This window comes from Aegilops tauschii, chromosome 4 (assembly GCF_002575655.3).
Source record: "Aegilops tauschii subsp. strangulata cultivar AL8/78 chromosome 4, Aet v6.0, whole genome shotgun sequence".
Taxonomy (NCBI): domain Eukaryota; kingdom Viridiplantae; phylum Streptophyta; class Magnoliopsida; order Poales; family Poaceae; genus Aegilops; species Aegilops tauschii.
The window spans coordinates 395191419-395204115 of NC_053038.3; the positions used below are offsets into that span (position 1 = coordinate 395191419).

The 12697-nt window shown below is 42.5% G+C and overlaps 1 protein-coding gene across 1 annotated transcript; it reads right to left on the reverse strand.

Annotated features, from left to right (window-relative positions):
• Positions 1 to 8674: 8674 nt before the first annotated feature.
• On the reverse strand, positions 8675 to 10792 carry LOC109740239 (E3 ubiquitin-protein ligase SINA-like 4). Its single transcript, XM_020299278.2, has 2 exons — positions 10676 to 10792; positions 8675 to 9370 (listed from the first exon to the last, which is right to left on the reverse strand). Exons 1-2 carry the CDS (start codon positions 10790 to 10792, stop codon positions 8675 to 8677), a joined length of 813 nt encoding a protein of 270 aa, XP_020154867.2.
• Positions 10793 to 12697: the final 1905 nt, after the last annotated feature.

Consider the following 12697-nt stretch of genomic DNA (forward strand, 5'->3'; position numbering starts at 1 on the left):
TGGGATCTCATGGGTACAAAAGGTTGCGGAGGTGGAAAAGTGGTTTCGTGGCTCCCTCTGATGTTTCTAGGGTATAAGAGTATATATAGGCGAAAGAAGTACGTAGGTGGAGCTACGAGGGGCCCACAAGGGTGGGGGCGCGCCTACCCCCCTGGGCGCACCCTCCTGCCTCGTGGCTTCCTCGTGGCGTTCCAGACTTTGACTCCAAGTCTTCCGGTTGCTTTCGATCCAAGAAAGATCATCGCGAAGGTTTCATTCCGTTTGGACTCCGTTTGGTATTCCTTTTCTGCGAAACTCTAAAATAGGCAAAAAAACAGAAATTGGCACTGGGCCTCCGGTTAATAGGTTAGTCCCAAAAATAATATAAAAGAGCATATTAAAGCCCATTAAACATCCAAAACAGATAATATAATAGCATGGAACAATCAAAAATTATAGAGACGTTGGAGACGTATCAAGCATCCCCAAGCTTAATTCCTACTCGTCCTCTAGTAGGTAAATGATAAAAACAGAAATTTTGATGTGGAATGCTACCTAACATAATTATCAATGTAATTTTCTTTATTGTGGCATGAATGTTCAAGGCTAAAGTTTAATATTGACATAAAAATAATAATACTTCAAGCATACTAACAAAGTAATCATGTCTTTTCAAAATAACATGGCCAAAGAAAGTTCATCCCTACAAAATCATATAGTTTGGCTATGCTCCATCTTCGTCACACAAAATATTCAAATCGTGCACAACCCCGATGACAAGCCAAGCAATTGTTTCATACTTCAGTATTCTCAAACTTTTTCAACTTTCACGCAATACATAAGTGTGAGCCATGGACATAGCATTATAGGTGGAATAGAGTGGTGGTTGTGGAGAAGACAAAAACGAGGAAGATGGTCTCACATCAACTAGGCGTATTAATGGGCTATGGAGATGCCCATCAGTAGATATCGATGTGAGTGAGTAGGGATTTCCATGCAACAGATGCACTAGAGCTATAAATGTATGAAAGATCAACAAAAGAAACTAAGTGGGTGTGCATCCAACTTGCTTGCTCACGAAGACCTAGGGCATTTTCAGGAAGCCCATTATTGGAATATACAAGCCAGGTTCTATAATGAAAAATTCCCACTAGTATATGAAAGTGACAACATAAGAGACTCTCTATCATGAAGATCATGGTGCTACTTTGAAGCACAAGTGTGGAAAAAGGATAGTAGCATTGTCCCTTCTCTCTTTTTCTCTCTTTTTTTTGTTTGGCTTCTTTGGCCTCCCTTTATTTTCATTGGCTTCTTTGGCCTCCTTTTTTTGTTTTTTTCTCACACAGGACAATGCTCTAATAATGATGATCCTCACACTTCTATTTATTTACAACTCAAGGATTACAACTCGATATTTAGAACAAAATATGACTCTATATGCATGCCTCCGGCGGTGTACCAGGATGTGCAATGAATCAAGAGTGACATGTATGAAAAAAATATGAATGGTGGCTTTGCCACAAATATGATGTCAACTACATGATCATGCAAGGCAATATGACAATGATGGAGCGTGTCATAATAGATGGAACGGTGGAAAGTTGCATGGCAATATATCTCGGAATGGCTATGGAAATGCCATAATAGGTAGGTATGGTGGCTGTTTTGAGGAAGGTAAATGGTGGGTTTATGGTACCGGCGAAAGTTGCGCGGTACTAGAGAGGCTAGCAACGGTGGAAGGGTGAGAGTGCGTATAATCCATGGACTGAACATTAGTCATAAAGAACTCACATACTTATTGCAAAAATCTACAAGTCATCAAAACCAAGCACTACGCGCATGCTCCTAGGCGGATAGATTGGTAGGAAAAGACCATCGCTCGTCCCCGACCGCCACTCATAAGGAAGACAATCAAAGAAACACCTCATGCTTCAAATTTGTTACACAACGGTTACCATACGAGCATGCTACGGGACTTGCAAACCTCAACACAAGTATTTCCCAAATTCACAATTAATCTACTAGCATGACTCTAATATCACCATCCTCATGTCTCAAAACAATCATCAAGCATAAAACTTCTCATAGTATTCAATGCACTTTATATGAAAGTTTTTATTATACCCATCTTGGATGCCCATCATATTAGGACTAGTTTTATAGCCAAAGCAAATTACCATGCTGTTCTAAAAGACTCTCAAATTAATGTAAGTGAAGCATGAGAGATCAATAATTTCTATAAAATAAAACCACCACCATGCTCTAAAAAGATATAAGTGAAGCACTAGGGCAAAATTATCTAGCTCAAAAGATATAAGTGAAGCACATAGAGTAGTCTAATAAATTCCGATTCATGCGTGTCTCTCCGAAAAGGTGTGTACCACAAGGATGATTGTGGTAAACTAAAAATCAAAGACTCAAATCATACAAGATGCTCCAAGCAAAACACATATCATGTGATGAATAAAAATATAGCCTCAAGTAAAGTTACCGATAGACGAAGACGAAAGAGGGGATGCCTTCTGGGGCATCCCCAAGCTTAGGATTTTGGTTGTCCTTGAATTTTACCTTGGGGTGCCTTGGGCATCCCCAAGCTTAGGCTCTTGCCACTCTTTATTCCAGAATCCATCAAATCTTTACACAAAAATTTGAAAACTTCACAACACAAAACTTCAACAGAAAATCTCATGAGCTCCGTTAGTATAAGAAAATAAACCACCACTTTAAGGTACTGTCATGAACTCATTCTTTATTTATATCGGTGTTAAACCTACTACATTCCAACTTCTCTACGGTTCATACCCCCCCCCCCCCCGATACTACTCATAGATTCATCAAAATAAGCAAACAACACACGAAAAACAGAATCTGTCAAAAACAGAACAGTCTGTAGTAATCTGACTTGTTCGAATACTTATGGAACTCCAAAAATCCTGAAATTGGTGGACGTGAGTAATTTTTCTATTAATCGTCTTCAAAAAGAATCAACCAAAACACTGTTACGAGCAGTTTCAACTACAATCGGACCAACGACAGCGACTACGTACAAGCTGCCAACCAGAATCATATTTTTGCAGCTCCATTAGTCACTGTTGGCGATGTTGTTGTACCGTCATATTTAGAATCGAGCTTTGGCGAAGAACTAGTTATCATTACATGTATCCATGCGGATCTGCCAACAAAGATTTTTGTTGTTCGGCCAACAGAAGAAGTGCTATTTGTTGTACCTAAGAACGCAATGAGCGTGAGCATGTACATTGATTTTGGCTGCCTTGGTACACATGCGCACGGGAAGAATATTGGTGATTCAAACTATAGGAAGAGATCAGATCCATTTAAAATGTACAGGTCCAGGATTAAGCTTTGCCTGCTGTTTTTATTCCTTCCACGTAAGGAATACTAGGCAAGTAGAAGGACGTGCTGCATGTGGAGTCTCTTATGCTTAAAAGAAATCGGATGGGGTCCACCAACAGAAGAATAAAGACGGCCATGTAACAAATCTAGTAGTTTTTGTCTAGTTAAATAGATCACAAGTCGGTTATCATATGCTTACGATGTTTCCTTGACAGCCTTGCTTCCCAAGGTAGTTAGGTGTGCAGCTATTATATAAAGCCAATCTAGTTCTTTGTAAAAGGTCAGGTTATTTTATAAAATAGACACGATGTGCTTTTAAGGGTAGACACCCGTATCAAATTTTAGAGGGATCTTTAGAAAACCTCTATGTTGCCATTTCTTTGTTGAAATTGTTTTTGCGCGTGAGTACCATTGTCAAGATTGGTTTTCTTGTGTTGAGCCGCAAGGTTCAAACCCTCTATTTCGTGTACGTCGCGTGCGCAGGCGAGAGGTTACTGCTGCTGAAGGCGGAGTGTCGTGAAAGGTCGGGCTGCAACAACGGATCAGATCTCGCCACGAGGTCCGGTCCACATCAGGTGGTATTCAGAGCAAGGTTCTCACGGCACTGTGCAGAAGATGACTGGATTATCATGGAAGCTAAGCTATGGATTTCAATTGGAGGAGGAAGGCCGATGGGATAGACCTTTTCATACTCGTTCGTGATACAAGAGAGATCATGTGCTATGACAATCGACCACATGAGTTTGATCAACGCCGCAAGCATCAAGATGGTGGAGAAGTTGGAGCTACCGATGACACCACGTCCACAACCATACTCGTTCCGTTGGGGTCATGAAGAACTCACTATCACGCACCAGACCAAGGTACCGTTTTTGTTGGGAAAATACTTTTGTGAGGTTTTGTGCGACGTGATTCCGGTACCGATGATTTCGTGCCACTTGTTGTTGGGCGAGGCATGGTACAAAGAGCATGATGTTGCATATGATTGCCAAGCACACAAGTATACTGTGAAGGGTAAGAAGTGTGACCTCGTGCCCATGGATGAGGAGCGTTTTAATGCTTAGAGGAAAGACCATCAGAAAAAGATAAAAGCAGAGGAAGATGCAAAAAAAGAACATGGTTGAAGCTACTAAAATTTCTGTGGTCACCGTTCAGTCTACAAATATTGCTGAAGAGAAAGACTCGAAACCGAGGACGGTTTCCTTTCAAGGGGTAGAGGATGATACGACCAGTTTCAACTACAATCGGACCAATGACAACGACTACGTACAAGCTGCCAACCAGAATCATGTTTTTGCAGCTCCATTAGTCACTGTTGGCGATGTTGTTGTACCGTCATATTTAGAATTGAGCTTTGGCGATGAACTAGTTATCGTTACATGTATCCATGCGGATCTGCCAAGAAAGATTGTTGTTGTTCGGCCAAAAGAAGAAGTGTTATTTGTTGTACCTAAGAACGCAATGAGCATGAGCATGTACATTGATTTTGGCTGCCTTGGTACACATGCGCACGTGAAGAATATTGGTGATTCAAACTATAGGAAGAGATCAAATCCATTTAAAATGTACAGGTCCAGGATTAAGCTTTGCCTGCTGTTTTTATTCCTCCCACGCAAGGAATACCAGGCAAGTAGAAGGACGTGTTGCATGTGGAGTCTCCTATGCTTAAAAGAAATCGGATGGGGTCCACCAACAGAAGAATAAAGACGGCCATGTAACAAATCTAGTAGTTTTTGTCTAGTTAAATAGATCACAAGTCGGTTATCACATGCTTACGATGTTTCCTTGACAACCTTGCTTCCCAAGATAGTTAGGTGTGCGGCTATTATATAAAGCCAATCTAGTTCTTTGTAAAAGGTCAGGTTATTTTATAAAATAGACACAGTGTGCTTTTAAGGGTAGACACCCATATCAAGTTTTAGAGGGATCTTTAGAAAACCTCTTTGTTGCGATTTCTTTGTTGAAATTGTTTTGCGCGTGAGTACCATCGTCAAGATTGGTTTTCTCCTGCTGAGCCGCAAGGTTCAAACCCTCTATTTCGTGTACGTCGCGTGCGCGGGCAAGAGGTTACTGCTGCTGAAGGTGGAGTGTCGTGAAAGGTCGGGCCGCAACAACGGATCAGATCTCGCCACGAGGTCTGGTCCACAGTAAAAAGTGGCAGCTAATCTCGTGAGCGCAAAAGTTTCTATTTTTTACAGCAAGATCGCAAAGACTTTACCCAAGTCTTCCCAAAGGTTCTACTTGGCACAAACACTAATTAAAACATAAAACCACATCTAAACATAAGCTAGATGAATTATTTATTACTAAACAGGAAAGAACACAAATAAAATTGGGTTGCCTCCCAACAAGCGCTATCGTTTAATGCCCCTAGCTAGGCATTGAGATTTCAATGATGCTCACATGAATGACAAGAATTGAAGCACAAAGAGAGCATCATAAAACACATGACAAACGCATCTAAGTCTAACATACTTACTATGCATAGGCATCTTATAGGCAAACGAATTATCAAGGCAAGAAAAAACTAGCATATGCAAGGAAGCGGAAAGAAACAATAGCAATCTCAACATAACGAGAGGTAATTTAGTAACATGAAAATTTCTACAACCATATTTTCCTCTCTCATAATAATTATATGTAGGATCATAAGCAAATTCAACAATATAGCTATCACAAAACATATTCTTAACACGATCAACATGTATGCAAAGTTGACACTCTTCCAAAATAGTGGGATTAACATTAACTAAAGTCATGACCTATCCAAACCCACTTTTATCAAAAACTTCATAAGATTGAACATTCTCCAAATATGTGGGATCTAAAGTTCACACTCTTACAAACCCACTTTCAATATTATTGCAAACATTATTATCAATCTCCTATTCATCATGGGGCTTAAATAAATTTTCAAGATTATAAGAAGAATCACCCCAATCATGATCACTGCAACAAGTAGTGGACATAGCAAAACTAGCATCCCCAAGCTTAGGGTTTTGCATGTTATTAGCACAATTGACACAAATAGAATTTATAGTAAAACCATTGCAATCATGCTTTTTATTCAAGGAGCTATCATGAATCACTCATAGATTTCTTCATCACAAATTTTTAGATTCATGAATGTCAAGCAAAACTTCATAAAGATAATCTAGTGCACTCAACTCACTAGCAATAGGTTCATCATAATTGGATCTCTTAAAGAGATTAGCGAGTGGATGAGGGTCCATAAAATTTTAGCAAGCAAAGATGCAAGCAAAAAGAAGACACATGGTAACACAAGATCGAGGGGAAGAAGGGCGAAAGAAAAGGGCAAAGGTTGTGAAGTGGGGGAGAGGAAAACGACAGGCGAATGGCAAATAATGTAATGCGAGGGAGAAGAGTTAATGATGGGTACTTGGTATGTCTTTACTTGGCGTAGATCTCGCCGGCAACGGTGCCAGAAATCCTTCTTGCTACCTCTTGAGCATGTGTTGGTTTTCCCTTGAAGAGGAAAGGGTGATGCAGCAAAGTAGCGTAACTATTTCCCTCAGTTTTGAGAACCAAGGTATCAATCCAGTAGGAGACAACGCACAAGTCACCTAGTACATGCACAAACAATCAAGAACCTTGCAACCAACGCGATAAAGGGGTTGTCAATCCCTTCACGGTCACTCACAAAAGTGAAATCTAATAGAGATAGTAAAGTAAATATTTTTGGTATTTTTGTTGTATAGATTGGAAAGTAAAGATTGCAAAATAGTAAACGAGATGCGATTAAATAAAAGAGATGCAGTATAATAAGAAAGATACCCGGGGGCCATAAGTTTCACTAGTGGCTTCTCTCAAGTTAGCATGTATTACGGTGGGTGAACAAATTACTACCGAGCAATTGATAGAAAAGCGCATAGTTATGAAGATATCTAAGGCAATGATCATGAATATAGGCATCACGTCCATGTCAAGTAGACTGAAACGATTCTGCATCTGCTACTATTACTCCACACATCGACCGCTATCTAGCATGCATCTAGAGTATTAAGTTCATAAGAACAGAGTAACGCATTAAGCAAGATGACATGATGTAGAGGGATAAACTCAAGTAATATGATATAAACCCCATCTTTTTATCCTCGATGGCAACAATACAATACGTGCCTTGCTGCCCCTACTGTCATTGGGAAAGGACAACGCAAGATTGAACCCAAAGCTAAGCACTTCTCCCATTGCAAGAAAGATCAATCTAGTAGGCCAAACTAAACCGATAATTCAAAGAGACTCGCAAAGATATCAAATCATGCATATAAGAATTCGGAGAAGAACCAAATAATATTCATAGATAATCTTGTTCATAAATCCACAATTCATCGGATCTCGGCAAACACATCGCAAAAGAGTATTACATCGAATAGATCTCCAAGAACATCGAGGAGAACTTTGTATTGAGAATCAAAGAGAGAGAAGAAGCCATCTAGCTAATAACTATGGACCCGAAGGTCTGTGGTAAACTACTCACGCTTCATCGGAGAGGCAATGGTGTTGATTTAGAAGCCCTCCGTGATTGATTCCCCCTCCGGCAGATCACCGAAAAAGGCCCCAAGATGGGATCTCACGGGTACAGAAGGTTGCGGCAGTGGAAAAGTGGTTCCGTGGCTCCCTCTGATGTTTCTAGGGTATAAGAGTATATATAGGCGAAAGAAGTACATCGGTGGAGCTATGAGGGGCCCACGAGGGTGGGGCCGGGCCTACCCCCCTAGGCGCGCCCTCCTTCCTCGTGGCGTTCCAGACATCGACTCCAAGTCTTCTGGATTGCTTTCGGTCCAAGAAAGATCATCGCGAAGGTTTCATTCCGTTTGGACTCCGTTTGGTATTCCTTTTCTGCGAAACTCTAAAAGAGGCAAAAAAACAGAAATTGGCACTGGGCCTCCCGTTAATAGGTTAGTCCCAAAAATAATATAAAAGAGCATATTAAAGCCCATTAAATATCCAAAACAGATAATATAATAGCATGGAACAATCAAAAATTATAGATACGTTGGAGACATATCAGAGTACTACTAGTAGTAGTACAACTTTGATGTGTCGCGTCAACTCGCACAAGTATGCAACACTTCCTGAACAAACAAGCATATAAGCTGTTATACTTCTTGTAAGATGTTATACTTCTTAAGCAAAGGATCTTTATATCCAACAGACCCAAAATATCCGTTCGACTGTTGGAAATTACTTTAACTGCTGATCTGATGTCGAAGTAATTGCTGCATCGCCACCAAAACCCACCATCTCTTAAGCTAAAGTAGACCGAGCTAACCCCTATATTAGCATATTACTAGATAAACAGAAGGCACTGTAGAATCATTTAGGATGTGAGCTTGTCAATCTGAATGTGGAGGGACACCAGCTTAGCCCCGGCCAGCAGCTTGGGCGGAACTGTGAAGAAGGTCAGCTCCTGCACGGTGACGTCGTCGGGATCCTTGCTGCTTGTCACCTCCATTTCCACCTTGAGGGCGTCGGTCCTGCCTTTGGGCTCCCCCGGTGGGCCATTCGCCCACAGCTTGGCCACATAGTGCGGAAGTGGGGACGACCCTGCTCTGATGCAGACGACCAACACGGCGATAGGCACGCTGATGTCGAGCACGCCGCTGACCAAGAAAAACGCGCGGCCGTCCTCCTCCGTGAACAGCAAGAGCCGTGGCTCTGATAGTGGCACTTGAAGCTGGAGCACCTTGCCGTACTGGATCCTGTGCACGGGCATGGGATGCACGGTGCTGATGTGGTGGGAGAGCGCCGGCAGCGGGCCTTTGTAGCCGCAAACGGTCACGGGGCATTTGCAGGGCGCGAGCGGACACACGCTCTGGTGATCAGCGAGCTTGTGGTAAGTGACGTAGAGCCCACAGCCTTCATGCGGGCACTCCACCCTCACCGAGGAGAGGACAGTGTCCACCGCCGTGTTCCGCACGTCGAAGCCACCGCCGTGCTCGCACTTATGGCACTGCCGCTGGTTCCCGGGGTGCTCGACGTGGCAGTCTGCGCAGGCCAGGTGCCCTCCCTTGCACTGCATAATCAATCGAACAGCATATCAATCAACAAACTTGCACCTTGCTCGATCAGCCGAACGGATGAGGTGTATTCGAACCTCATACACTCCAGGCTTCAAGGGGCGGAAGCACAAGGGCCAGTGGAGCAAGGTGAGGTCCATCGAGACCATAGAGAGCTCCATCGTCGGGTCATGTTCCGTCTGCATGATCTCGCCCTCCTCGTGCACAACCATCTCTCGCTTGAGGGACGGGGCATTAAAAAGCTTTACCGTCACATATTCATACTACTTCAAGGTGCATTAAATCAACACATGAAAGTATCAAAAGGAGAGTCATGGCATGCATGCATGCATGCGTTGTAATTAATGCATCGGTAAACACAAATTATTGAAATATATCGAGTGTAGTGTTTTGATGTGTTGCGTCAACTCGTACAACAAGAAGTTTGATTACTACAACACCCTCTCGCCTTAACCGCACCTGCCTTTGGCCGCATGATAGGTGGGCCACCCACCTATTGGGCCCACCTGTCATACATGCAAAGGCAGGAGTAGTAAGTCAATGAAGCTGCGTCGCTCCCTCGCCCATGAGCGTGGTGGCTGGCAGGACTAGCAGAAGCTTTCGCTACACGCTCTCCCTCCCGCATTGTAACATCCCAAAATTCTAAATTTTGGAATGTTATACTAAATAAATAGTTTTGATTGTTTGTTTGATTGTGGTGTGGTTGCTTGTGTGAAATTGAGTGAAATTGGAAACTTTTCGAAAGTTAAATGAGAGGGAATAAAAGGACTTTCCCAAACTTTCACTTTGCGTTTCTGACCTCTATGAATTCAAATTCTTTTCAAATACAAAACCCTAGAGAGAAGATAACATGACTTCTTCCATTTAAATAAATGAAAAAGGGTTTTTGAAAATATTTGAATTTCATTAGGAAATATTTCAAATTTGGAAACTTTATGCAACTCAATGATTTTTTTGAGAGAAGATAAAATGACTTTTTCAAATTATATGAAATATGAGTTGGGAGTTTATAAGAAACAAATTTAAAAAACTCTTCGGACCAACTGGGCCAAAGCCCAGCCGGCCCAGGCCTCGCCACCGCCTTCCCCGAGCCGCGGTAGACCGCCTCCCGCACGGGAGCGCCGCCGCCAAAGTCCGGCCTGACTCTGCGTCCGCCTCGCGCCCCCTCCTCCAAGTCGCGCCGCCTCCTCCCGCATATAAAAGGGGAACACCCCCGGCTCTCTCTCTCTCCTCGTTCCGTTGCCGTCGCCGCCGCACATCTCGCCGCGTCGCCCCAACCACCGCCGCCGCCTCCCGCCTGCCTCTGTCGCGGTGCTGCCGCACGCGCGCCACCGCCGCCTAGCCTGCCGCCCCACCCCGCCAACGCCGTAGCCGCCGCGCCGGAGCCCGCCACCGCTGCCAACCGTCGCCGCTACCATCGGTTTTCCGCCGAAGACCGTCAAACCGTCCGAATCGGTATAAACCAAACCCTAGATCGGTTTTTTTGGTTTTTCTCTGATTTTCTTTAAGTCCCGGTTTTTCTTATTTAACCTAGTTAAGTAGCGAATGCTCGTTGTTTATCTCTCCGCAGCGAACGAATCCGTTCGTTAGGTTTTCATAGTGAACGTTCGTTCGTTAGGTTTTTTTTCTGTTTTAATTTCGGCCAGGGACTTAGATGCAATTAGTTTATTTTTAGATTAGCCCCTGATCTTCAAACCCTCACAACTTTTTGCTCGCTTATCCAAATCCAACAAAACCAAAGCCCACTCCTTCGTTATGATCCCCTCTATCCAGTAAAACAACTTACACATCTTTTGGAAAATCTAAAATTTGATTTCAAACAGATTTGAATTCAAACTTCTTTGGTTCATAACTTGAGTTTTATAAGTCCGATTTGATTGATTCTTTTTGCAAAATAAAGCTCTTGATCTAAACTTTATGATAAGACCAAATTCACCCAATTTTGGTACTGTTAGAAATTGTTTTCTGTTGCAAGTGTTAATTGCTTGTTTTCGAAGTTTTCCGAGATGTTTTCTTCGATTCTTTTGCATGAGTGCTTATGTATGCAATTGCTTGCTCATGATAGATTGACGGGAGTGTGACGAGTAGAACTATCAGGAGTTATGAGTGCGAATCATCTTCATCAAAAGTACAAGGCAAGTTCACACTTTGATCATACTTTTCATTACCCAGCTTTTATGCATTAGTTTCAACCCTCAAACATTGCATGAGTAGGATTGATAACATGTGGGTATTGGGAAGTCGTTGATGAGGTAGAACCTATTGTCTTTATTACAAACCCTGGGATTTACTTCTACGTTATGCTTATACTGCTATGCTACGCTAGTAGACGTGGTTTGGGTTTGAGAGATCCATGACAGATGTGAGAGTATTATTAATGGTTAAACTTAAGGTGGCTACTTTAATACACATCTTGGTGGATTGGTTGAGGCACCCTGGAGCACCCAGTGGTTGTCTGGGCACCTGGAGCAATCCAGCGTTGTCCTGGGGTATCCCGGAGTACCCGTGTGATCATCCTATGGTTCGCCACCCAGCCTCAAAGGGACCATAAGATTATTCATGCTAGAAACTTCCGTGTGCAACCACAAGCCATTATGGGCTCTGGCATAGTTGAGTATGTTGTATGACCTCTTTTAGTGGTAGGCTAGCAGATGTAGGGGATGTAGGTGGTACTGTCTACCCAGAGTAAAGAGTTAATGCTTCTGAAAGACTGTGTCGGTCATCCGTTTCTCAAACACCATGTAGTGCGAGAAATTCAACGGAGGAGATCGAGTCTTGTGGGGAAAAGTGCGCAAACCTCTGCAGAGTGTACAAACTGGTCATGATTAGCCGTGTCCCCGGTTATGGACATCTTGAGTATCTAGTACTTGAATTATTGATTTGATCTCATCACTTTACATAATTAATTTGTTGGCTTATTATTATTATTTTGGGATTGAGTTGGAGGAACCTTCTCAATATTTTTCAACCAACTTGGTAGTTAAATAAAAGATATTCCTTTATTGTAGGGAAAAATTAGCTTTATGCAAAATTAAACCTAGAGCTTCCACCAGCCAAATATGCATGTAGTGATAGCTATTATTCATCATTGCTCTATGGTGTGAATTTGCCAGTACATTCAATGTACTGACCTACATGGCTGCAACGTCTCATGTTGCAGGAATCTTACGACGAGTAAGTGATACGTTAGGGTTACGATTTCTACACTCAACTTTGCCGTTGGTGTTGATGGGAATCCACAACCTTGTTGTTACTTCCGCTATTTGGATTGAGGTAATACTATTTACGCTACTTTATACATGTGATTTACCTCTGTTATAAAT